This window comes from Microchirus variegatus, assembly GCF_963457635.1.
Source record: "Microchirus variegatus genome assembly, chromosome: 4".
NCBI classification, from domain to species: domain Eukaryota; kingdom Metazoa; phylum Chordata; class Actinopteri; order Pleuronectiformes; family Soleidae; genus Microchirus; species Microchirus variegatus.
In genome coordinates this window covers 26,943,942-26,970,524 of record NC_139805.1, presented here as the reverse complement: position 1 = coordinate 26,970,524, position 26,583 = coordinate 26,943,942, and the positions used below count along the sequence as shown (strand labels likewise).

Sequence of the window (26,583 nt, the reverse complement as noted above, 5' to 3'; positions counted from 1 at the left end):
TCAAAAGAAATGTGTCGGATATAAGCGCCCTCCTCCTCCTCCTGGGTTTGGTGTCATTAAAGCAGCAAAGACATCTGAACTTTGATAAAGTAAATGAAAGATTGCCATCTTCAGTGGATTGTATGTAATTAAAGTATACCTTAAATCACGTTTAAAGTTGCATTATGTAATAAATCTAAATCAACTGGCCATAAAATCCTCCTAATATGTCACAGAGACTCAGGAATAATGTTCATATAACAAACTAAACTCACCAACAACAACAGTACAGACAAAATATTCACCTTAAAAAAAACTTTTGCAGACCGCAAATCATGTTTTGGCATGTGGCGCCACCTACCGCTGTCTACCAATCATTGCAGTTAGTAGAGTCTCAGCTGCCGAGCAACCACGGGGTGCCAGTTACGTCTGAGCTAAAATGGCGGAGAAAACGAAACCTAAAAGACCTTGGTGTTTTTAATTTGAGTGTAGTAACTGTTTTTGGCCCCATTCTTACATATGGCGCCTTTAATTATGTTCTGATAGATATTTCCCCCTCTTTATTATCTATATATAAAAAAACAGTTAAAATGGACAGTAAGAATAATATATACTCGATGAACTAATGGATAAATGTTTTCCTGTGATGTTGCTCATCTGTTGTCTTTTGCAGGACCCTGCACTGTGGACGCAGAAGACATGAACACACGCAACATCAGATTCAGATTTAGCCATAGAGAGAAACTGTACGCATCCCACGATGAGACAATCTCGTTCGCGTGCTCCAGAGGAAGACCTGCCGATGGAGAGGCACTGCGTCAGACATGTCGCGATGGTGTGATGGACCTGCCCACCTGCCAATAAAGGCCTTCAGTAGAACGGACATGATAAAGTTAAGTTGCCACCAGCTGCCGTGTGTGTCATTTGAATAAAACTTAATTTCACACAACATGTTTTCCCGCCTTAGCATTGATCACAACATGAAATGCAATGGTGGCCGAAGACTTTTGCACAGTGCTGTATATACACCAACAGGGACTGTGATGACGTACTATATTCAGATACATATACAGCACTTTAATATGGATTTCGTGCTAGTTTATCCACTATTGTTGGTAGACTTTCATCAAGATTTGGAAGCGTTTCTTTGGGAATGTGTGCCCACATGACCAGTTTTCATATTGCACAACACGATTAACAGTATTTACAAAAGCAGTTTGAAATGAATTAGCATTGATGTTTGAGAGCACATTTGAATGAATTACAGGATTACTCCATGGCAACAGAAATTGTGTGTTTTCTCTAGGTTCTCCAGTTTCCTCCTCTCTAAATTGAGAAAGGGCCAGTGTTTAATAAGCTTCAGCCAACACGATTGGTTCACCATTGAGAATTCAGAGGTTCTTTTGACTTCATATTCCATTTTATCTATAAGCAAAAAAGCCAAAAATTAAAAAAAAAAAATCTAACTTTTACCATCAGCCAGATTAAAAAAATGGTTTGTTTTCCCCGATATCTAATCCAGTCATTTTCCAGTAACCATCATAAACTTCTTGATTTCTAAATGAATCAAAGAATGAAGAAAACACACAAGTGCGATACGTGTTTAAGAAACAAATCCATTTTAATATGTACATGAAACAACATGGAAATGTCATGGTATATATATATAAAAAAACAAAAACATAAAATGATATTTTCTGAGAAGGAAAAAGAGATGATGATGTCATATTTAAGAGCTCATCTATTTACAACACAACAGACAATGTCTCGGCCACCATTTGAATGGCCCTGAGAGGAGCCACCACGTCTTTGAGCTTGTCCTTTCTGAGAACCCAATCTGGTGCAAACCTGAAAAAAAAAAAGAAGATGGAAATGAAACCTTTGAGACACAAATGCATCCGTACATCTCCGACACATTTATTACACGCATAAAGAACACATACTTCGGTGCGGGTCGTGATTTACGAGGCGTCGCCGGAACGAAGAAGCTCCCATTGACCGAAGCGTTCATCTTCTGCTTGGTGACGGTTCTTTCCGCGTCCATCTTGTGTTTGCGGGCGGTGAGGCGATAAATGCTGCGAATCATGTCCAAGGCTTTGGGCAGCTTCGTCACCTCCTAAACACAGTGAAAATTAAATTTGCATTACATTCACAAAGCTGCCAGTCCTCGTATGTCATTTCATAACGAACGGTGATTCCCAAAGTGTGAGCCATGTAAGGTCATTAAATATAGAGAAATAAATGTATTGTACGTTTTTAATTGCTGTAAAACGTACTGACTTAAATGTGTTATTCTTCTTTTATCTGTCCTAGTATAGAAGGTGTCACCATATTTGTTGATCTAGTCTCGCGTGCCGATATTTAAGGTTTGGGCCTCAGAGGATTTTCAGGTTTCAAAGTGAGCCCCCAGCACTCTTGAGTTTGAGAATGGCTGACACATCTGATTCAGTTATAATAAACAGGTTGGGTGTGCATGGTTTCGTAGTTACGGACCGCAGCGCGCTGTTTGTCTTGTAGCAGGAGTGCAAGAAGAAAGCAGGCCTTGGTGAAGATGCTGCCGCCCTTTTCTGCCACTTTATCACCCGCCTTCTCCCGGTATCGCTGCAGCAGGTCCAGCAGCGTCACCACCGAGTTTTCCACCGAATACACTGCCTCGATCGTCTTGTGGTACTGAAGGACAATTAAAAGATGAAAAACGAGCACAAATATGTAATTAAAGAACAAGGCGTTGGTGAGACGAAGACAGAAGATCTGACAGATGAAAGAAAGTCTGTTAGCGGTCAATCCCATTAGCCATGTAAATTTCAAAATGGCGACATTTCCAACTATCTTTTACATCAGAATTTCATTTCCTCGGCCGATTTCAGTGAAAGAAAGAAAATAGAAGGGGATATAAAAAGGATTTCTGATTCATTAATTAGATAATTTGACACCAAAATCACTGAAATCAGTCAGGAAATGAAATTCTGATGGGATGACAAACAAGAGAGGATGTGATTGCAGTTTTGCGATTTAGATTGTCCAGTAAGATTCTGCTCCAAAATGTGAAATGGCTTGCTCTGACCACTTTGTAGAAAGAGCCCGGGCTAAATAGGTCCATTGTGTAACAAGTAGGGAGGTATTTTAGTTGAGCACATTGAGTAACATTGAGCACCAAACGGCACCGTTTTATATTCTATGCAGTGTATGAAAGTGCTGCTTGGCAGCGTTTCCCAAGCCATGAATGATCTTTGATTGCAAGACCTAAACAACAGCAGGTAACATTTGCATTCACCACATGGTGGTGCTGTCGGGTCTGTTGAAAATGCTTCAAAAAGGCAACATATGCATTCAAAAGTGTGGGGTTATCAGTGTGCACTGTATACCACTACTATCCACTGTTAAAAGTGGATTAAAATAACAGTCCATCCATCCATAGCCGGGGTACCCTGGACAAATCAAATCAGCCAGGACAGAGAAAACAAAAAAAAAAGTAGAGGCTGTCCTGGTAACATGCTCTTGCCTTTTGCTGTTGATCATTTTGCAAGTCACACAGTCAAAGTCCACAAAGCAAAGAGGAAAATCAGTCCAAATAAACATGACTGCAGTGCCAAATACAACATAAATCAACGGGGCAGCGACATGTTAACTGGAAATGTTTCATATCAGCCGTTATCAGACAACCAAATCTTGAATTCATACTGATTCACTGCCATCTGTGCAGAAAAATGACCTTAATACTGAAAGCTGGAATGAATGCTGACATTCATTTAGTACCCTCAGTTTTCAAACTCATGTCACAGCAGATGTAGATATAAATGGTCTCGTTTGTGCAAAAACAACATTAAAAAAATAATAGTAGAAGTAGGAGGTGCCAGCATAGATGCTAGTGATGTTTGGAAATTGTTGGAACATTATCAGAAGAGCTGCTCTGGTACCTTAGACAGGTTGAGGAGGATCTGGATGGAGAAGGTGATCACATCCATGCAGGGGACGCTCCTGTTACAGCAGCGGATGAGCGTGAAGATGACGTTGGTCGATCCGCTCTCCACCAGCCGCTCGCAGCACTTGGGCGACAGCCTGGTGGCAGTTTCTGTGGAGGCAAACACACACACAGAGGCTCATCTGTTAGCATCAGATCTTAGGTCTTATCCACACAGAAACAGAACATCTATGATTTATGATTAGAAAACATTAACTCTCGACTTGACACAAGTTAACCACCTTCTTACGGCTTGCAACGCAGGCAATTTGAATCTCACACACATTAATGATTTAGCCGTGTCCTGAACATAAAAATCAACAAACTATAGCCAATAACTTCTTGAAGCTAACACAAAATCGCTGTCAAAGCCAGAGGTACTGTGATATTGCGTGTACTGTGATAAAATGCAGAATTCCCAGGAATAATAAATCCATACCCAGGTTTTTCAGCGCCTCTAGAATGTAGGAGAAGTGTTTGTATCGAAGGAGGTAGTCCAGTGCAGACGACGTCTTGTTGCACAGTTTGTCCTCCTCTCGGACGGCAGCAGAGATTTGCCGTAAACGGTGTCTCAGCTTCACAATCTTAGGCTTGTCATTCAGTCGGCGGGAGCGGTGTCCTCTCCACAGAGCCTGGAGAAAAGAAAAGGACGGAAAAAAAAGTACACGCAAGAGCAGAGTACGTTAGGATGGGTAGGACAATTTAATTAGAGTATCCTGACCTTGGACACTCAATTGTCATCCATCCAGTATTACATGTTCTTAGGTTTACCCAAGATCATTTTGCAAAAAGTCCAGTGATCACCAACTACAGTACCTGAGCTTTAACAATCCCTTCTTGAACCCTCTTCTGACGCCTGAGGAGGAGGAATTTCCGGACGGCCAGCTGGATGACGGATGCAGCTTTGTGGCGACGGGCTAACCAGGACTTGATTGCTCGCTGGGCTCTAACCACCTTCCTCCTGTCCTCCAAATACCGTCTCCTCTGCTGCCTCGCTCTTACCCATCGCTGTGAAAAAAAACAAGGGAATCATTTTGAGAAACACGGAGTGGTTTTCCATTAAGTTTGTCACAAGACTAGAGTTGTTTTCAGTGGGATAACTCTGCACCGATAAAGACTGCTCGTCTGTACCTGTACGGTGATGACAGAATGGATTTGTTTTTTCGCAGACTCCAAAGCCCAGTGAACTCTCAGAGCTCGTTGGATTTTTATGGCGCCGAGATGATGGAAAACAGCCGATGTAAACCGGAGCCTACGCTTTGCTTTGGCAGCCTCCAGTACCTGAAATATAATAGCACACAGGATTATATGATCAGCCCATTATAGCACACTTACACATTTTGATAAAAGTTTGTTTGCTTCCAGACAGGCAGTAGTGGGAAAAAAAAATTCTAGCAAGCTATTGACTTTGAATGCATTCTTTTACCTGTCGTCTTGCATTCCAGGCCCGGCAGTGCGTCTGAAGTGTGATGGCAGCTTGCCTTGTTCGGGTGTAGTTGTTCCTCTCCACTCTGCCAAGCTGCACTGCCCGAAACCAGCGCTGAAGTGTCACAGCTGCCTCTCTCTTCCTCAGGAAGATACGCCTCTGCACTACGCCTATCCAGCACGACTGGATGACGGCGGCGCTGTGATTTAATCGCCTTATTTCCCGCCTGACACACCAACCTCTGAACGCAGCCTGAAGGATGATGGTGGATTGTTTCTTTTTCAGAAACATTTCTTGTTCGTATTGTTGAAGAACATGGGAGCGATAGTGTCTTTGGATGATGATGGCGGATAACCGCAAGGCCTGGAATTTGACTTCTTCTCTGTGTTTTCTGAATTCAGACTGGATCACAGTGGCGGCCCAATGCCAACGAGCAACCCTCACTCTGGCCTGCCAGCCTCTGTGTGCTGCTTGAAGAATGATGGCTGCATTGCGCTTTTCCAGATACTGTGTTCGTTGTACTTTAGCTGCTACAGTTGCCCGGTATTTTTGCTGAATATTGAGCACAGACGATTTCAATTTCAGATATTGCTTGTGTTCGCAGTGGGCTCTGAAAGCTCTCTGGATCACTGCAGCATTTCGGTGCCTTTGTTGGATCATTCTCCTGGATATTAATCCACGGAAAGCAGCTTGTAGATGAATGACAGCTTTTCTCACCTCTTGATAATGCTTCAAATCAAGGTCTCTCTGTCTCTGAGCTCTGAGTCTCTGCTGTAAGACACAAGCTGCCCAGCGTTGTCTCCTGAAAGATGACCGCTGTTTATGTTTCTTGAAGTTGGCTTGGATGACAGTAGCTGCCTGGTGCATCTTGGTAACAGTGTTCCGCACACGCTGACCTCTGAAAGCTGCTTGAAGAACAATGATGGATTGTCTGACTTCAAGAAAGTTTTCCCTTTCTTTTCTTTGAATAATACTGGAGCGATAGTGCCTCTGGATGATGATTGCCGACAGCCGCATGGCCCGGAATTTGACCTCTTCTTTGTGCTTTCTGAATTCAGACTGGATCACAATGGCAGCCTGGTGCCAAAGAGCAACCTCCTTTCTGACTCTCCAACTTCTGTACACAGCCTGAAGAATGAGGGCTGCTCTACACATTTTCTGATATTTTTGCTTTTGTTCTTTTGCTGCTACAGTGGCTCGATACCTTCGTTGAATAGTAAGGATGGAGGATTTTAAGACCAGATAATGCCTGTGTTCACAGTGAGCCCTGAAAGCTCTCTGAATAGCACCGGCAGCAGAGTCTCTTTCTTTGATGTTCCTCCTCGTTTTCATTCCACGATACGCAGCCTGCAAAACAATGGCTGCTTTTCTGCACATCTGATAATGTTTGACTTCAAGGTCCCTCTTTCTGTGGACTCTGAACCTCTGCTGTAAGACACAGGCTGCCCAGCATTGTCTCCTAAAGGTTGACTGCTCTTTATGCCTCTTGAAGTTTGTTTGGATGACAGTGGCTGCCTTGTGCATCTTGGTAATTGTGTTTCGCACATGCCGACCTCTGAAAGCTGCCTGAAGAACAATGGCAGAATGTCTAACTTTCAGAAAGTTTTCTCTGTCTCGCCTCTGAAGAGCCCAGGCCCTGTAGTACCTCTGGATGATGATGGCTGACAGCCGCATGGCCTGGAATTTGACTACTTCTTTGTGCTTTTTGAATTCAGACTGAATAACAGTTGCAGCTTGATGCCAACGAGCAACCTTCTTTCTGACCTGCCGACCTCTGAAAGCTGCCTGAAGGACAACAGCAGCCCTGCGCGTTTTCTGATATTCTTGCTTTTGTTCTTTTGCAGCTACAGTGGCACGGTACCTTCGTTGAATAGTAAGGGTGGAGGATTTTACAGTCAGATAGTGGCTGCGCTCACAATGGGCCCTGAAAGCTCTCTGGATAATACTGGCAGCAGAGTGGCTCTGTTTGATGTTCCTCCTCGTTTTCATTCCACGATATGTGGCCTGTAAAACAATGGCTGCGTTTCTGCACATCTGATAATGGTTTATTTCAATGTCTCTCTGTCTATGAGCTCTGAACCTCTGCTGTAAGACACAGGCTGCCCAGCGTTGTCTCCTAAAGGTTGACTGTTGTGTTTGTTTCCTGAAATTTGCTTGGATGACAGTGGCTGCCTTGTGCATCTTGGAAATGTTGTTTCGCACACACTGGCCTCTGAAAGCTGCCTGAAGAACAATAGCAGAATGTCTGACTTTCAGATAGTTTTCTCTTTCGCGCTTTTGAAGAGCCCAGGCCCTATAGTGCCTCTGGATGATGATGGCTGACAGTCGCATGGCCTGGAATTTGACTTCTTCTTTGTGCTTTCTGAATTCCGACTGAATAACAGTTGCAGCTTGATGCCAACGAGCAACCTCCTTTCTGACCTGCCAACCTCTGTAGGCTCCCTGAAGGACAACAGCAGCCCTGCGCATTTTCTGGTATTCTTGCTTTTGTTCCTTTGCTGCTACAGTGGCACGATACCTCCGTTGAATCGCAAGGATGGAGGTTTTTAAAGTCAGATAATGCCTGCGCTCACAATGGGCCCTGAAAGCTCTCTGGATAACACTGGCAGCAGAGTGGCTTTTTTTGATGTTCCTCCTTGTCATCACACCACGATATGCAGCCTGCAACTTGATGGCTGCTTTCCGGCACATCTGATAATGTTTTAATTCAAGATCTCTCTGTCTCCGAGCCCTGAACCTCTGCTGTAGGACACAGGCCGCCCAGCGTTGTCTCCTAAAGGCTGACTGTTGTTTTTGTCTCCTGAAGTTTGCTTGTATGACAGTGGCTGCCTTTTGCATCTTGGTAATTGTGTTTCGCACATGTCGACCTCTGAAAGCTGCCTGAAGGACAATGGCAGAATGTTTAACTTTCAGAAAGTTTTCTCTGGCTCGCCTCTGAAGAGCCCAGGCCCTGTAGTACCTCTGGATGATGATGGCTGACAGTCGCATGGCCTGGAATTTGACTTCTTCTTTGTGCTTTCTGAATTCAGACTGAATAACCATTGCAGCTTGATGCCAACGAGCAACCTCCTTTCTGACCTGCCGACCTCTGTAGGCTGCCTGAAGGACAACAGCAGCCCTGCGCATTTTCTGATATTCTTGCTTTTGTTCTTTTGCAGCTACAGTGGCACGGTACCTTCGTTGAATAGTAAGGATGGAGGATTTCAAAGTCAGATAATGCCTGCGTTCACAATGGGCCCTGAAAGCTCTCTGGATAACACTGGCAGCAGAGTGGCTTTTTTTGATGTTCCTCCTTGTCATCACACCACGATACGCAGCCTGCAACTTGATGGCTGCTTTCCGGCACATCTGATAATGTTTTAATTCAAGATCTCTCTGTCTCTGAGCCCTGAACCTCTGCTGTAGGACACAGGCCGCCCAGCGTTGTCTCCTGAAGGTTGACTGCTGTTTCTGTCTCTTGAAGTTTGCTTGTATGACAATGGCTGCCTTGTGCATCTTGGTAATTGTGTTTCGCACAAGCTGACCTCTGAAAGCTGCCTGAAGAACAATAGCAGAATGTCTAACTTTCAGAAAGTTTTGTCTTTCTCGCTTCTGAAGAGCCCAGGCCCTGTAGTACCTCTGGATGATGATGGCCGACAGTCGCATGGCCTGGAATTTGATTTCCTCTCTGTGCTTTCTGAATTCAGATTGAATCACAGTGGCGGCCCGATGCCAACGAGCAATCTCCTCTCTGACCTGATCACCTCTGTAGGCTGCCTGAAGAATGATGGCTGCTCTTCGCATTTTCTGGTATTTTTGCTTTTGTTCCTTTGCTGCCACAGTGGCTCGATACCTCCGTTGAATCTTAAGGATGGAGGATTTTAAAGTCAGATAGTGTCTGCGCTCACAGTAGGCTTTGTAAGCTCTTTGGATAACACAGACAGCCTGGTTCCTTTGTTTGATGACTTGCCTGCATTTCATTCCACGGTAGGCAGCTTGTAAGACAACAGCAGCCCTTCTCTTGGCACTCAGATTGTTCATCTCCAATCTCATTTCTTTAGTAGCTCTGTAACGTGTTTTCACTACACTGGCAGCCCAGCATAGCCTCTTGTAGAACTTTCTCTGCTGGAATCTTCGAAAGTGAGACTGAATTGTCACAGCTGCCATGTGCTGGATACGCACCTGCTTTCTGACCTTATATCCCCTGTAGGCTGCCTGCAGACAAATGGCCGCCCTGCGCTTTGACAGATAGTCGAGACGGTCTTTTCTTGCAAGGGTCACAGCTCTGTACCTCTGCTGACAAACCAATGCTGCCGTCTTGATAGCTAGAAACTTATTTCTTTCTCGGATTGTGAAGAACTTTCTTTGAATGACAACAGCAGCTCTGTGCATTTCTGTAACTTTCTTCCTGGCCATGTGGCCACGATAAGCTTTCTGGATGACAACAGCAGCAGCTTTTATTGTTTTGTACCTCTGCAACTGTTGATCTTTGAGTATTTTGGCTCTGTAGTGTTCCTGAATAATGATGGCAGCACACTTGGTGGCAAGGTAAGCCATACGCATTCTGTACATCCTGAAGTGAGCTTGGATCGCTGTGGCAGCACTGTGCCTCTTCTTTAGGTCTGCTCTCACTCTAAATCCCCGGTAGACGGCTTGAATCTTTATGGTGGTCTGTTTTAGCTCCCTGTACTCATTTTGTTGGGATCTGCCAAGCAGAAGAGCCCTGTATCTACTTTGGATAATAATTGATGCACTTTGAAGGAGAACATATTGTTTCCTACAAAGAAACATCCTGACAGTAGACTGAATGACAGTTGCAGCCTGGTGCTTTTTCTTGATCTCTGCCCTAGCTATCATGCCTCTGAATCGAGCTTGTAGAGTGACACAGGCTGCTTTTATGCATAGAAACTCTTCCCTTATCTCCCTTCCAGCCACATAAGCTCTGTACTGATGTTGTATGACGACAGTTGCTGCTTTCTTTGACCTGTACTCTGCCTGGGCTTTGTGCCGACGGTAGTAAGCCTGTATCAGAGTTGCACACTTACGGCGATTTTCTATCATCTTCCTGACAGCCCTGCCTCTCCAGTTAGCTTGAATAATGAGTGCAGCATTCCTAAGAGCCTGGAAATCCTTCAATGTTTTACGAGCCAATACTGAGGCTCTGTACTTTTGCTGAATCATAGCTGCAGCTTTTCTCATGGCAAGGTAGCGGCTTTGAACAGTGTACCTCCTATAAACTGCCTGGATTACCGTTGCCGCCTTCTGCTGTTTTTTCACAAACTCTCGGGCCACTTTTCCACGATAAGCTGCCTGAATGGTAACAGCGGCGCATCTCATCCTCACAAACTGTAATCTCTCCATGTCTCTTGACACAGAGGCCCTGAACCAGCACTGAATTATGACTGCAGCACTTCTCATCCTTGTCACCCGTTTCCTGACTGTGTGCCCTCTGAAGGTACTCTGGATGATAACAGCCGAGTGGTGCTGTAGCTTCAACATCTTAAAGTGGCACCTCTGTACGTGACCTCTGTACTGAGCTTGAATGAGTACAGTGCTTCTTTTGATCCATCTGTATTGATTGAGACATGTGTGCATTCTGTACCAAGACTGAATCCTTACAGCAGCAGCACTTCTTTTGGCCGTTCTTTCCTGGTGCCACTTCCTAAACACACCTTGGATCACTTTAGCAGCATGGTTTTCCCCCTGTGTTTTCTGGGCCTTCCATCTTCTGTACCCGCTCTGTAATTTCATCACTGCAGTTTTAAGGGAGAGATAACGTTCCCGATCTCTCCTGGCAAGAACCAGTGCCCGCCAGTGTGCCTGAAGGACTGTTGCCGCAGAGTAGATCCTTCCATAAGCAACAGCAGCGCTCCTCATACGCCATTGTGCTTGGACAATAATAGTGTAGTATCTGAGGCGTTGGTAAGCCCTCATAGTTGAATGCATCCTCCATTGCGCCTGCATGGACAAGAACCATGAATGTGAGTTGTGCATTTATAATTAGCACTAAATAAAGAAAAGAACACCTAAAAATGATGAGGAAATGCATCTTTCATTTCTACAGCATTATCTGTTATGGATGATTATTTTCATATTCAATTTATTGGGATGAAACACCAAGTCAAAAACTCTGATAGATCATGAATATCTTGGTCATTTACATTTTTCTGAAGGAACGTTTCCCACCCATGCATATAGGAAAAAGAAAAACCTACCTGTATGACAGTTGCCGCCTCATACTGCAGAGCCCGGAGTTGAGCCTCTTTCTTCAGCCTCAGCCTGTTGCGGGCTACATAACCCCTCCAGACTGATTGGATGATAATCGATGCTCGATTCTGCATTACAGCTCTGCGCTTCTGCAGATAATTAAAAGTAAAAGACAGAAGTTAATTACTCTGGGCTCTATCTTACACCCACCACAAAGTGACACATAGCACATCGCAAGTGTCTTAGCTTATTCCTTGTCCATCAAATATTGACAAAATTGAATCAGATAGTTGTAAATAAACCGAAACCACTTTGCTGTGGACTCACCTTGTAGAGCTCTAGATCTTTCTTTAACCTGTACTTCCTCCAGGCCCCCTGTATGACCCGAGCTGCACGGGTTTCGTTTCGCAGGTCCAGCAGACGGGCACATAAGAAGGTCAGGTAAGACATCACAACCTGGAAACAAACACATGTGAAGGAAGTGTCTTTTTTTACCGAGGTCTTGGCAGATTGTTTTTTTAACTCAATTCACCAAAAATCAATTGACAGAACAAATACAGCGGGAAAACTTTGTATAATGCACAATCACACAGTCAATCAATGTTTCTTGGCTGTACGCTTTGTGATTTAAGTTCGATCATGGCATGTATACAGATATTCATAGTATGGTTGAATTGATTCATCAGGGAATCTATAACTTCTCTAAAATGGGCTGAATATTAAACTGTGTGTAGAGAATCGTCTCATCTGCTCTCACCTTCTCATTGGGGATGGTGTTGGACATGTCCGCTGGATTGATCATGGCGGGGACTCCGCCCAGAAAAGACACGGCAGTGTTCACCAGCTTAAAGTTGTTTCTCTCGTTTTCTAGTAGCTCTTTAAATTCTACTGATGGAGAATCTGGGCCTGTTCATACAAAATAAACACGTATGCTGTTACAAGTAATATCTCTCCAAATTCTAATATAAATGTATATAAATCCAAACAGACAGTTGCACACAGCACAAAGCATACATGTACCATTCAGGCTGTATGATATCGAGTCAGAGTCACTGTCTGAGTCGCTTGCTGAGCAGTCGAGTTCCAGGCGTCCCCTCGTCGAGCACTCGACGGTCTGTGTGGTGCTGTGACCGATAGCCTCCTCAGGCAGGAGAACTGGGTGGTAGCGGTGGATGAGATAGCAGAGGACGCGGCCATCTGAGAACGTCACGGTGAAGTTCTCCACCTGTGAAGACACAAAACACACTTTAATTTAAAGAAAATTACCATTTAAATCGAGGTTCGGTGTTAGGCTGTGTGCTGGTGTCAATTCAGAAATGTAATGGATCTTATTATAGTATGCATACAATAATCGTTCAAAATTTCTTGACATTCATGGGACTACTGATTGATTATATTTTCTATTACACTGTTAAGGGCCTACATTCCCTAAATCAATCATATTAATAACTTGGGTGGCTTATGAGACAAAGTATGAAAACGGTATTTTCTGCTGGCAGTGATTTAGCAGAAGAAGAAAGCACCAACTTCTATGACATTAAATCCTTTGAATCCAGTCAGTGAAAAGTCCATCGGGTCGAACAAGGAAGCATATGCAAGACCAATGTAACAACTAAAACTCCTAAGTGCCCAGTGCCTTGAGATAATGTACATTTTGCAGCACTATACAAATACAATTTGGAAATGACTCACCTTCAGATTGTAGAAGTCACACACGGCACGAGTCCAGTCCATAAGCAGTGTAATCTTGGTGCTGCTGTGTTCATACGGCGCCCTGGTCTTTACAGGACTCGGCTGAATTCCCCGGTCGGACCTCAGAGAATCAAGCCTCCGTTTGGTCCTCAAGGTTCTCTTCAAGAATCCAATCTCCTCCCTGAGCTGGTCTTCATCCAGAATCACCTCCACCTTAACAGATCATTAATAATTGTACATTAATCAAATCCTTTCATGGAATTAAAAATAAATAAATAAATGAAAATTATGAGATTTGGTTGGATACGCACATGAAACGCAAAGATGATTTTCCATAAGAGGCTCAATGTCTTCTCTCTGTGTCCATCCACGATGTCTCTGGACTCTATAATGGAGCCTGTAAATATAAGACACAAAGTTTGGTACAGTGGCACCAAGTTGGTGAAATAAAAAAGGTTCTGCTTTTGTTCTTTGCTTATGAGGAAATGTATAACTACCTTGTTCATCCTTTAGGTCGACCCCTTTGCTTTTGACAATTTGCAGAGCAATATCGGCATTGTGGACCTTCTGCAAGCGGCTTATGGCCGGCAGCCGGAGCTTTGTCGACAAACTCCAGTCCTGGGTGAGGAGCTCCATCACACGCCTGAGAGGAAAGGGACATATAGGTGTTATAATATAATTAGAGTGATATAATTGATGTTCTGGAAATGAAGTTGACGATGAATAAAAATGACAAATGACCCTTCCAGTGAAATAAAAAGGATTAGATTATGTTACCAACTTGTTTTTGTTTATTTCACATTAAAATATGTCTGTTTGTCTTAAATTATTAATAATCCTAAAAACAAGAAAATTTACAAGAGTTTCTTGGGTCTGTGACAATATTTGTGACCCGCCACGGACCAAGCGGGAACAAGTCGGCCGAGCGCAAAACGAGAAAAACAGGAAAACGTTGTTTTTTTTCAAAATTAGGGATTTGCGTTTTTTTCAAAATTACACAAGTTGAAGTTTTGAAGAAGCCACTACCTGCTTCAAATCACAGTATTGTGGGTCTTAAAACCATAAACTTTGTGTTTGAATTAAGGTTGTTTTGTCGCTGTGAATCACTCCTAGTTTGGGTGTGACGATCTCACATTCCAGAGCCTTTGTTGCTTTTTCAGCCAATCAGCTGACGATCACGGAGAATACACATGGCTAATTAATATGCAGCTCTCACTCAGAGAGCGAGAGAGAGAGAGAGAGAGAGCGTGTCGAATGTATGTAATGTGTGCAGTGTGTGTGCAGTACGAAATTAAAGGGCGATTATCATCAAAGCAGTCATCATCAAAGCTTTGTTTGACAAAGGAAGGCAAAGAGAACAGGACAATAAGTCAGCTGTGGCTGAGCAGCTTCTTCACAAGGACAGCGAAAGCACAGAGACGGCTGTGTGTGGACTGTTAGCATTTTAAGCTAGCGATCTTTATGCTAACGTGTTAGCAGACTTCATCGTCACAAAAACAACAAACAGATGGATTATTCCACGGCTGAAAGAGAGCAGGACACACACGGCAGTTGTCTGAGATGATGACGTGACACCAACACCGCTCTATCTCCTATCTAATTGGACTTTTGGAGGTGCACAAACGTAAAACTGACGAAAAGGAAGCACGCCCGGACCTCTTATCTGATCGGAGGCACTGAAGTCTGCCGGAATACCTTTCAGTTTCTTATGGGGTGAGTTTTCATTAACTTTGTTAATCTGTTATGTTAGTGTTCATTCAAAGTCACATACAGACGCACATAGGGACGCTGTCTTTTAATAATCCACTGTGCGTTTCATAACCACGTTTGGCTACATTGTTATTAGCTATGCTTGCTTAGCTCGCTAGCTCGATACTGTATTATTACAATGAGAATGATGCGCACATCGAAACTTGTGTTCGGTCAGATGAGCGTATTATAAGCCGTAAGAGGAGCATGTCACGGCCCGATTTTGTACACCCACAGGTTCAGTTTGATAATTCAAATGCTTTGAGACGAAACTCCCATGTTCGAAACCTAACATTGCATTGAATGATGTGTGAATGCCACACCTTTGCATGCATGAATCACACATGATTAACACAATGTGTGATGAACGTGTTAATTACATGTGCAATTCATGCACACAAAGGTGTGGCATTCACACATAATTCAAGCAATACTACTGATCAATCTATACTGATTCAGTGATAAAGTGCCTGTTAACATGAACCATGATCTGAAACAAGTATTTTGTTATTTTTTTTCAGAATCCTGGGCATAAGGATTGGCATGTGAAGTTGCTGCCAACCCATGTGTCCAAGGCCTCAGTGTGTTGTCTTTAATGAGGTCGGCTAAGGCTCTTGGTATGTGTATAAATTGATTTCTATACAATAGCCAAATGCTTATAAAGACTGCAATATGTAATCTGTAAAATGTGATTTTTTTTTTTGGGAAAAGTAAAATAATTATTTTCATTGTGGTTCTTGCTGTCAACTCTGTCACTCTCAGGTAGTGGAACACAGCTCTCCTGAAAGTCGCCTCAATATTCCGCAGCTTGTTGGAACGGCAGATGGCAGTGTGATAGTAAAGACCATCGACTGGCAGTCCCTACTTTCGAAAGCTCCCACAGATCAAGAGTTATCAGCACTTTAGGTATTTATATTCAAAATTCTGCATTTTATGAATAAAAAAATCACGAATGGACACGATAGTGTTCCATGTGAACAGTGAGCCATGTTTTAAATATCCTGTTGTGTGCTTCTATTCTGTCACAGCTTTGATGCCAACAGACCAGGTTTGGTGCTTGCTCAAACTCACAGTGATGCAGAGCCTATCGAGTTTCAGCTACTGCGCAACCCAGGAGTTCTGCCCCCTGTTGACAGTCTTCCCGTCCTGGCCCCACCTGGACTGACCATGGACAGGCAGACGTATCTTTTTGAACAAATCAGGCCTTTCTGTTCTGATGAGGCAAAAGACTTCACATGCCCAGCACCAAAGGTTACAGCACAGAAGAGTAAGCAGAAGAGGGTGTGCTTGTGATGTCACCATTTAGCCCGCATGTCAACTGTGATCTTTCACCTTTCTTGTTTCTCATTTTTATTCAAGTGCTTTTTGTAACAGAAGAATTTCCCTCTGGAGATCAATAAAGTAAATTCGGATTCTTATCAGTCCACTGAAGTACTTACAGCAAATAACACTACATTGACATGAACTACATTCATTCCTTTGTTTTCAAACTGCTACACTGTTTCTGTCCTGTGGGCTAACAGACATCAGATGTCACTGACAGCTAGACTGGGTGGGGGGTTGTGACCATGTTAATGTGATGCAAATGAGCAGCTATTGGCCTGGCTCCTCAAGAAGGTCGAAATCTTTCAGGCTGAATTTCTCCCTAAAGCAGTTTGAGGAGTGCCTACATTCAAATGGCCACATCTTCTTCAAAAATGATCAGATGGACATGTGTTTGACATTGTTGGAAAGCTTAGAAATCACACTTTCAGAATGATAATGATAATGATAAATAACTCCAAATGTCCCAAAGGAGAATTGTGAACCCTTTTGCCATGGCTGGACACATTTGTTTAGCCTGTATGTGCAATAAAAGGAAGAAATGCACAATAATGAGCTTTAAAAGGACAAATCACACACAGATGGACGAGAGACTGAATTACATTTCATCAACAAACGCATGCCAACACTGCCGTACGGCTGGGCCCGACCTCGGAGATAAACACAAATACCCTACAGGGATCAAAGCATCACATTAAAATCACGTCTCACTCACACTAAGCGAATCCCACATTTCAAGTCGACAGCCAAATTCTTCACAGCGAAGTTGAACTCGTCCAGGGGCTTCTGAGTGTGAGAGACGGGTAATCCCAGGTAGCCGAGGTGCCTTGAGAGGATTCCCTCTCCGCTCAGGAAGTCCCTGGAGAACGCCAGGAGCAGGTCTTTGCTGGTCTGTTCAATGAAGAAGATGTATTAGAAAAAGCACAGAGCATGGCACGTGTTGCATATCTCTTAATTATCTCCTATATATATATATATATATATATATATAAAACCTTTAATGACTGTATGCTAGGTCAGCACAGGAGGAAGATTCAGAGCTCAAACGGAGCATGTTCTTCAGGCCTGGCTGTCCAGTGTGAATCACCACACCCACCCAGTCCTTTTTAAACATCTAATATTATTAAATGTTTGCCATTGTCACACGGAGGCTTTGGTCTACCTTGAACTCTGCATCCACGCAGAACAGACAGGGGTCGTGCTCAATCAGCCTAGACTCTTTGGCCTTGTCCAGGAAACACACCAGCAGGAGCAGCTTCTTCAGCGTGAAGCGAGACAGCGCCTCCTCGTGGCCTAACGCAGACAATGTGAACAGATATTAACAATGAGTCCACCTTTCTGAAACATGACACAAATAATATTTCCTTGTTCTACTACAAAGCACTTTCTATTTGCTTATTTAGGTACTTGAGCTCTTGATGCCACATTTACATTTTGCCAATGTGGGCTAAACCACAGACTTCAGAAGTACAGTCAAATGTCTGGTATAAAATTAAAAGGGTTCCCACACCTTGATTGACATCAAATTCAAGGACTTTTCAAGAACTTTCCAGTGATTGTCCCTGGATCTTGAGCAACCCATACAGGGAAACATCAGCGGCAGGAGACATTTACTTAAAGGTCCCATATTATACCCCATTAACCCAAGTTAAACTAGGTCCTGGTGCCCTAATGAACATGTCTGTGTCATGCTTTAGTCAAAATATCATAAGGATGAAGCACAATAGCAGTTCAATAACTCTGCCAAAACAGCCTTTTTCAGAACGCTCGGTTTTGTGCCTGATCATTTACATGTGAATGGGACCCAGGTACACATCCACTGCTTCCAGGGGAGTGTCGGCACTTATCACCTATTGTCATGCAGCGTCGTCACAACCCCCGCTCCATATACCCCATAGTAATGTCCGTTTACCCGTTGTTACTGCGTTTCACCGTAATGCATAGAGTGACCACAATTTTGGCTTCTTGCGATCATAAAAAAAATGAAAAGGAAAAAAACGATTAATGCGCCGCGCAGCGCGGCGTGTATATAAATTCCCATGCTAGAAAAAGACCCTGAACGCACCAGTGTAACTGCGGCTCCAACTGGTGTGTGGATCAACAACACGAGGAGAGAACTGGAAACACGGCAGAAAGGAAGCCTTTGGTTGAGAAGAAATGTAGGACAACATCTACATCTTTCTGCAGTGCTTTCAAACGCGTGCTCCTCATATCACCGATCCACACGCCACTCGCTAACCGCAGGCACGTAACTGGTGCGTTCAAGGTGTCCCTCCAGCATAGGAATTTACACACACCATCAACAACAAAGGGCTTGTGAAGCTTGTGAAAATTATTTTCATAAATAAAATATATCCACTGGACACACAAGTCCTCTGAGGCTGGAAGTTTGTGTAAAACACTGTGCTCCGCTCTTCCTCCCTCGCCTGCAGTCTCGTATTTCACAGGGACAAGGGGGAGCTACGGTGGAGCTGTGAAGTACTCTGCCTGGCCGGGTGCCAACATTCACGGTGACTGTCGTCACTTGGTCGGGAGGTGTAAACATCGCGTGTTTTATCACCTATACTTACACAAAGTGGAACCACTAAAACATGACTGAGTCTTGTTTTTTCACATTTTGGGGACTGGTATGGCCCACTGAGTCCCAAATATAAGTACTAAAAGATTAAAAAGTTGATTTTGCACAATGGGGGACCTTTAAATATCAACTTAACATTTTTTTCCCCAAATTCCCACATTTTCAAGGATTCCAAGGACCCGTGGGAACCCTGAATTAAGTCAAGGATAAACAATGTAAGCCCTTAATTAATTCCTAGGAGGTGCAATAATAATAGTTAGAACCTTAGTCTTCAAAAAACCTTGCCTGGTGTTTGAGATGTCTACTATAAAATGCTATTGATTAGTTATCTTTTTTATCGTCAACTAATTAATGGTAGAATGGCAATATCATTAAACGGACGTTTTCTCGATCTGTCTCAAAAGTTGAGCTAAAACGAATAATCGATGAATCGATTATTAATCGATTGCTAAATTATCGCCAACTATTTTGATAATCGATAATCGGTTTGAAGCTTTTATCATGATTAAAACAAGATTTCTGATTGTTTTAGCTTCTTAAATGTGAATATTTTCTTGCTCCACATAACAAAAAAATCATTAAAACTCATTTTGGTTTGTAAACAAAACAAGACTTCCGAGAACATCGTCATTTCCAGCTTTGACAAACACTGATCAGCGTTTTTTAACATTTTCTGACATTTCATGGGCCAAACGATTCATCGATTAATCGAGAAAATAATTGACAGATATTTTTATACTTTATCGTTAAAATCGTGAGTTGCAGCTCTACTCAAAAGCAATGCGAACATCTTCATTTGTCATGTTTGGTTCATGCAAAAGTGACTCATGTTGCTGTTGGTAACTGATGCGATAACTCACTTAAATATATCACATGCAGCTGCAAAAGAAACCCTCCACCACAACACAGATTCTTCATTTGAGGCAACACAGTTATTAGAGCTGGTAAATTACCGTCTTTGTAAAGGTTGGGCACTTTGGGGTGTCTGAACTCGGCAGCGATATCTGGGTTCCAGAGCAGCCGCTGGAGGACGAACATGGCCAAACCCAAGGTATCGTTGTTGCTCTCGAGTGAGATCAACTCTCCGAAGATTGTCTGCACGCAGGTATAATGTTGTTTTAGCAGGAACGGTCAAGGGAACTTTGTTTTAAAAAAAGCTGAAGAAAACGGAAAGAAAGAAGAAAACGTATCGGAATACCTCCAGGCCTATCCGTAACCACAGCGGATTGTAGGAGAGAAGCCAGTCAAGAACTTTCCTGCGTTCACCTGAAAATTTCAACAAGAGAAGTGTAATTAATGCAATCGTTCGGGCCGATCTGGGCATTTAAGATCCAACACAGACAGCTTTTATATTTCACCTATGTCCTTCCAAAGATGGCGGTCTTTCCGGACAAGCAGCCGCCTGGCCTCCACCTCCAGCTCCAGCCTCTGAATGGCCTTCACCATGGCTTCAGATGTGAAGAGCTGGCAGGCAGAACGACGGAGGCGGTTCAGCTTCCTTCGGGCTGTGTAGGTGCTGAATGACATCTCCTCTTTGGTGGGAGCTTTAGGTATGCTGAAGGTGTTATCATTGCCCATGGCAAGAGATACAGCACTCACTACACGAGACAAACGGTATTAAGATGTTAAAAAGCCGAGTCCAGAGTCCACAATATATTGCAGAGTTTGTAAGAAAATCTATTGCAACATTTTTCTATCGCACATTTAAAAACATCCAGGGAAAGGAAAAACAACAAGAACATAAAACAAAGTTGATCGCACTGGGATTTTAAGCTGAGTTATATATGCAAAAGCAACCGGTTGTTTGAGCTCAGCAGTTTGGATGAGGTGTGAACTTTTGACAGAAGATTTCGGTAAAAAGAGAATAGTGGGAGTTAGTTCACAAAGATAAGCGACAATTGTCACCACAGAAGGACAACAAGACGTAACGTGATAACAGTGGATCGGGCGGATTTCTACCTTTAGTGACTTCAGTGTTGACTTTGAAGTCATCTGGGGTTAGAACGTAGTTGATCCACCATGTGAATCCCCTCTCCTGCTTTTCAATCCACCTCTCGTCATAGAACATGTTCTTTGCGGCGAATGGCATCGGGTGCCTCGGTATGGCTGAAAGAACGTGGAAGAAGGATTTTTTTTATATATACACACAAAACTGAAATACCCCTCCACACACATTAAATTAAAAAGCCCACGTCGTGAAGTCCCAACATCAAAATACCTGTTTGTGTTGGTTTAATGAAGGTCAGCTTTGACTGAGCTACAGCAATGACTTTTGCTGTCCTCACAGATGAAGCAGACCTCAGAGATGGTGCAGCTCCTGTACAACAGAGAAGTCATTTTGGACTTTGTTACCCTTTACATTGGACAGAGCATATGATCGACTTAGACGTAAACGTACCTCTCGAGCCGTATTTGGAGGTTGGCTGCTTTTTATGGACTGGAACTGCAGACCTTGTGCTATTCAGAGAGGATGACGTTAATGAGCGCACCGACCCTGAAAGAAAGCAATAGTCAATGGTAAAAATTGTAAAATGAATATAAATAATTACAAGATTTCACAATGAAAAACAACCAATTGCGTATATAAATATTGTGATTTAATTTGCAATAATTCATTAAATTCTAACCGAGTACCGTCAACAGTCAAATGGGTTTTGTGTGATGAAATTTAAATCATTTCTGATGCTGCAAACTGTGCTGCTGAGCTATATTGCATTATAAATTGAGGTATTGAGTATTTAACCTACATGCATTTATATAAATAAAGTGCATTAGACTGCACTGCGTTAGTTTTAACCAATAAAATAGCAGCTGAGTCCAGGTTGTACCTCGCCTTTCGCCCTAAATGAGCCGGCCCCTCTACCCTCGTGTGGAGGATAAAGCAGTAGATGATGGATGGATAGAGTTTCTTTTATATCTATATATATTTTAATTCAACCTTCATTTATTAACATACAATCTCATTGAGACACATCTCATTGTCATGCATTATCCGGTGTCATTTTTCACAAAAAGTAATTAGTTAATAATCCATAATGGAAATAATCGTTAGTCGTAGGCCTGGTGGACTGGGTAATCATTGTTCACGGGATATTTAATACACAGGTGATATGAAACGGCAGCAATGTGATGTAAAGTCTCACCTGCTGTTCTCGGCTGCTGCCTCTGCGACGCCCCTCTGCGCTCCTGCACCGATCTCGAGGCCTCTGTTTTCGAGGCCTCCGTTTTGCTGACCGCCACCACCACTTTGCTCCTTTTGACCCGCTCGCTTTCCACGGCTTTCTCTCGCCTAGCGTCGCTTTTCAAATACTCCTCGCTCTTCCTCTTCTTGCTCGCCGCGGCCTTGTGGATGGGAAAGGAGTCTTTCCCATCCACAAGCACCGAAACGGCCGGACACTGCTCAAACGCGCTCGGCTTCGACAGGAGGCCGAAGCGAAGGGGAGAGGGTGAGCCACGGGGCGACGCAGAGGTGATGGAGAAAGAAAGGTGAGTGGGAGCCACAGGTGGAGAGGAGGAGAGGGGGAAGGTGACGGGTGGAGGTGGACGATGATGGGTGCATGGACTCGGGCTGGAAGAGGTGAACCCCAGCACTTCACGAGTGTCATCACACGGGTGACTGGTCACAGACGAGTTCAGCGTTCCCTTACTTCCCGCGTCCGGATCGATCACGGGGAGATTTGGAGTCAGCGATTCAGACTGACAGCTGCAGTCAGACAGCTCCAGTGTTTTCTCCAAGAGCCTCCGCCTCATCTTCTTTATTTTCCTTCCACTCAAACTGTTTTCCTTCACCGGGGCTTTGCTCTTGATCACTGTGGCAGAGGTAAATGAGGACTTTTTGACAATTTCAGTCAAACGTGCATCCTCCTCCGCTGGAGCGACAGCCTCGCTCACAACAACCTTTTGGCTGACAAAGAAAGTCAGCCTGGGCTCGTTTGACTCAAACAGCTCTGGGCTGTCGGGTAATGGTCTGAGGCCGTTTCTGTCAGTTCCAGAGCCACTACTCCCGTTCTTTGATTCCAGTGAATCGGAAAAATCACAAAAAGAACTGGTGTTCACTTGGCTCAGATCGGTGCAAACGATGGCGAGTGCGTCTTCTAAAGAAAGAAGCGAGGTTCTACTCAATTCAATGTTAGCACGACCAACATGAGCGGGAGACATCACTGTAGCAGGAGCTGGACTAACTGACAGAACATGAGGCACGACTTCTGGTCGTAACTCATTTGACTTGGGCAGCTCCGGGCTGTCCAACGTTTTTGAAAAATCAGACCCAGCACCTCGAGGACTGGTGTTGATTTGGCTCAGATCAGAGCCAATGATCGCCAGTGCGTCTTCTAAAGAAAGAACCGAGGTTCGAGCTAAATTTTCTGACTGAATACGAGGCATGATTTTCTTAAAGTTCTCTGGCGTTCCGATTGGCGAGATCGTCGCATTAAGTATTTTATCAAGATCTTTGTTTTCAGGTTTGATCACCGAGACGTCCGGAAGAGCAGACGCGCAGTCAGAGTCCATCAGCTTCGCAGCGGGGACGAGTAAGACGACAGGAGAGTTCCTCTGATTGTGATAAACGTTCTCCTGGTCTGACAAAGCCAGACTGTGATTTAAAGCCTTCTGCTCTTTCTCCTTCTTGAGCGACCTCCTTCGGTTGCCTTTGCCCTCATTGAGTGAAGACAGAGGACTGCACGGCTTGTCCCGTTTATACTGCGGTTGTCGCGGCACCTGGAAGGTTTTATTGGCGACCATCTTCGAGGGGTGCTTGAGTTTTTTCCCCTGAGGGCCAGCAATGTTTCCACCCTCCCGTTTGTTTTTGATCGTGTCCCACAAGCTTTTCTGAAACACACAGGCACCAAAACATGAAAGGGAAATAAAGGAGTGGCATGTGTGTGATATGCCAGAGAATCCACAGATCTAAACAAAAATGAAGATGTGGTGGCAGAATCAAAAGTAGTTCATCAAACCTTAGGGAAATTTAGCACCATGCAAAAAAATTATTGAACAAATTCTCTTAAACAGACAAATTAAAATAGTTTATGGTAACCTTGTAACTAATTGTCAAATAATCATGGCCTTTATGAAGTTGTGATGGCAATTACATAGACAGATAGGAACAAATAACAAAACAATTACTCGATTACCAAATAAACTCTTTTGATAATCGATGAAACTGTTTGAATCTTGATTAAAACAAGATTTCTGATTGTTCCAGCTTCTTAAAATGTGAATATTTTCTTCACTTTTCGTTGCTCCACGTAACGAAATCATTAAAAACTGAATAATTTTTGGTTCAAATGAAGACATTTGAGAAAATCATCATTTCCAGGTTTGACAAACAATGATCAATGTTTTCTCACACTTTATGTACCAACTAATTGAGAAAATATATAAATCGACAGATGACTCAATTACGAAAATAATGATAAGTTGCAGCTCTAGATTTGAATCCCTAAACTCGCCTGCCTAACGGTTAACAGCTCATATTGACAGTGAATTGTGAAAAAACGTCAGTTGCAGCTCTTATCATATCATAAGCGATCTGGGTTACTACCCTGTGGTTCCCCATCCTTCATATCCAGCTTACCTTCTTCTTTTTCGGTGCTTCTGCTCGGCCCAGCAAAACGGCCTGGTGCTTGAGGACTCCATTGGCATTGAACGTGATGAGCTCTCTGATTCCACCTTCTTCTGCTGGAGTCCATGTTAATGTCAGACTGAAAGAGCCTTCAGGCTGTGCACACACAAAACACACACACGTGAGGTTTGCATGACTTCAGGGGACATTGCTTTGACGTAAACTACCATAAAAAAATTCAAAGGTGGGGCAGCGGTGGCTCAGTTGGTAGAGCACCTGCCCCATATGCTGAGGCTGTAGTCCTCGCTGCAGGCGACCCTGGTTCAAATCCCGCACCTAGCGGTCTCTCCTGCGTGTCATTCCCCATCTCTCTGCCTATACTATGCCACATTAAAGGCAAAAAGGCCCAAAAAATATATATAAAAAAAAGTTCAAAGGTTAGCAATCCCCTTTTTTTTTTTGAGGAAAAGCACTTTTTCCTTCAATTAATATAACATTAAATGATTCAGAAATACACTCTATACATTGTTAATGTGGTAAACGACTATCCTATTTGCAACTCTTTTGATGAATAAAAGTGTGACTTTTAATGGAAAACACAAACAAAATTGTATAGGTGACCCCAAACTTTTGAACAGTCAATGTACATAGTGTACATTCATTTCCTGGATTTCCTAATCCTAACCCTTACCCCACCCTCAACCTAACCTTAAAACATTGCTTCACCTTAAAATATAGTCATTTACATCACATGTGTCAAACTCAAGGCCCGGGGACCAAATGTGGCCCGCCACGTCATTTTATGACGCGAGTGATCAATTGGTCTTAAAAATCTGTGCTAAAATAAGTATATGCTGCTTTAAGGCATGCATTGACATAAACATTTCCCACAATGCATGGCGATTGCGTTACCCGCAAAGTGACGGCACCGCCGCCAGATCGCAGTGTATCATTGTATATGCATCACGCGACGAGTGAAATTGAATAAGTAATAAATACAGAAAGTTATTTAGCAATATGCAACTTTATTTAACATTATATTTGGTTACATTTAGTAACATTTATTCTGTATGACAGTTGCATCTGGCCCTTTGAGGGTAACCCGTTTGACACCCCTGATTTACATTATGGAGACTTGCTTTTTGTCCCCACAACATTAGTAAAATATGGGTACACACACAAAACACACAAGGCAACGTGTGGACCAACCAACTATATACATATTTAGGTTTACACACACACACAGTATACAGCCCAGTGTAAAGTCCTTTAACATGAGAACATACCTGAACGGTGAAGGTTTTGTGGTCCACAGAAAAGCCTTTACATGAGGGGATCTTCTCAACAGACACCTCTGCTTCCACGTCTTCAGCGGGATTCTCAATCCGCAGAACAGCCGACTTGGACGTTCCCAACTTTAATGTCCCAAATGTGACGAACGGAGCTTTAGAAAACTGGACCAAGCTCAACACCGGGACATTGTTCTCCTTGTCAGTGTCGTCTCTAAGTCCTGGACTGAAGTCTACAAATCCTTTCCGTGTCGAAGTCCACGTTTCGGCCATTGTATTGGTTAAAAAAAAAGGCTAAGCTAGCCTTTTAAAGCTAAGCTAAGTTAGTTTTTTTTCGCTTCTAAACGCTTAAACGAGCCATGTGTTTGCGGGCGCGGTGCGGCAACAAGCGACGAGTAGACCGCTCAGAACAATTCGATCCATCGAAACAACTATCAGACGTTACACACGCTTCCTTCAACAACACTGAGACACACGGTTTGAAATTCGGTCCGTGTCGCGTAATCAGCCAATCACACGCGAGGAACTGTTGCGGCTTGTCCAATGGGAGAGAGAACACGTCGAAACCGTATGAATACACCGTCGCGGGCCAATCAGAGCTCGCTACAGTTTTTTAAACAGCTAAAGCCGCGCCCACAAACAAAGAGTAAAAAAACAAAAAAAACGAAAATGTTCACTCGGATGACTTTTTCGACACCACTAAATTGAAAGAATGTTGATTCTGAGCACGACTTCCATTTGGCAAAACACTGATGACCAGTAACTTGAAAGGAAGACATGAACTGGAAAACGTCAGCAAGTCCACTTGACGATTACGTTTTTTTAATCAAACTAAAG

The 26,583-nt window shown here is 43.4% G+C and overlaps 1 protein-coding gene across 1 annotated transcript; it reads right to left on the bottom strand.

Annotated features, from left to right (window-relative positions):
* Positions 1-1,724: 1,724 nt before the first annotated feature.
* Positions 1,725-26,019, bottom strand: aspm (assembly factor for spindle microtubules; the record flags this gene model as incomplete). The annotated part of the gene is made up of 27 exons (XM_083888268.1): positions 1,725-1,827; positions 1,923-2,095; positions 2,473-2,649; positions 3,897-4,051; positions 4,380-4,572; positions 4,757-4,948; positions 5,072-5,221; positions 5,367-5,618; positions 7,590-11,303; positions 11,561-11,701; positions 11,880-12,008; positions 12,310-12,458; positions 12,573-12,777; positions 13,245-13,457; positions 13,556-13,641; positions 13,742-13,887; positions 17,032-17,207; positions 17,479-17,609; positions 19,848-19,989; positions 20,093-20,160; positions 20,253-20,492; positions 20,854-21,000; positions 21,113-21,211; positions 21,293-21,388; positions 22,038-23,721; positions 24,470-24,613; positions 25,744-26,019. 27 exons carry the CDS (start codon positions 26,017-26,019, stop codon positions 1,725-1,727), a joined length of 9,381 nt encoding a protein of 3,126 aa, XP_083744394.1.
* Positions 26,020-26,583: the final 564 nt, after the last annotated feature.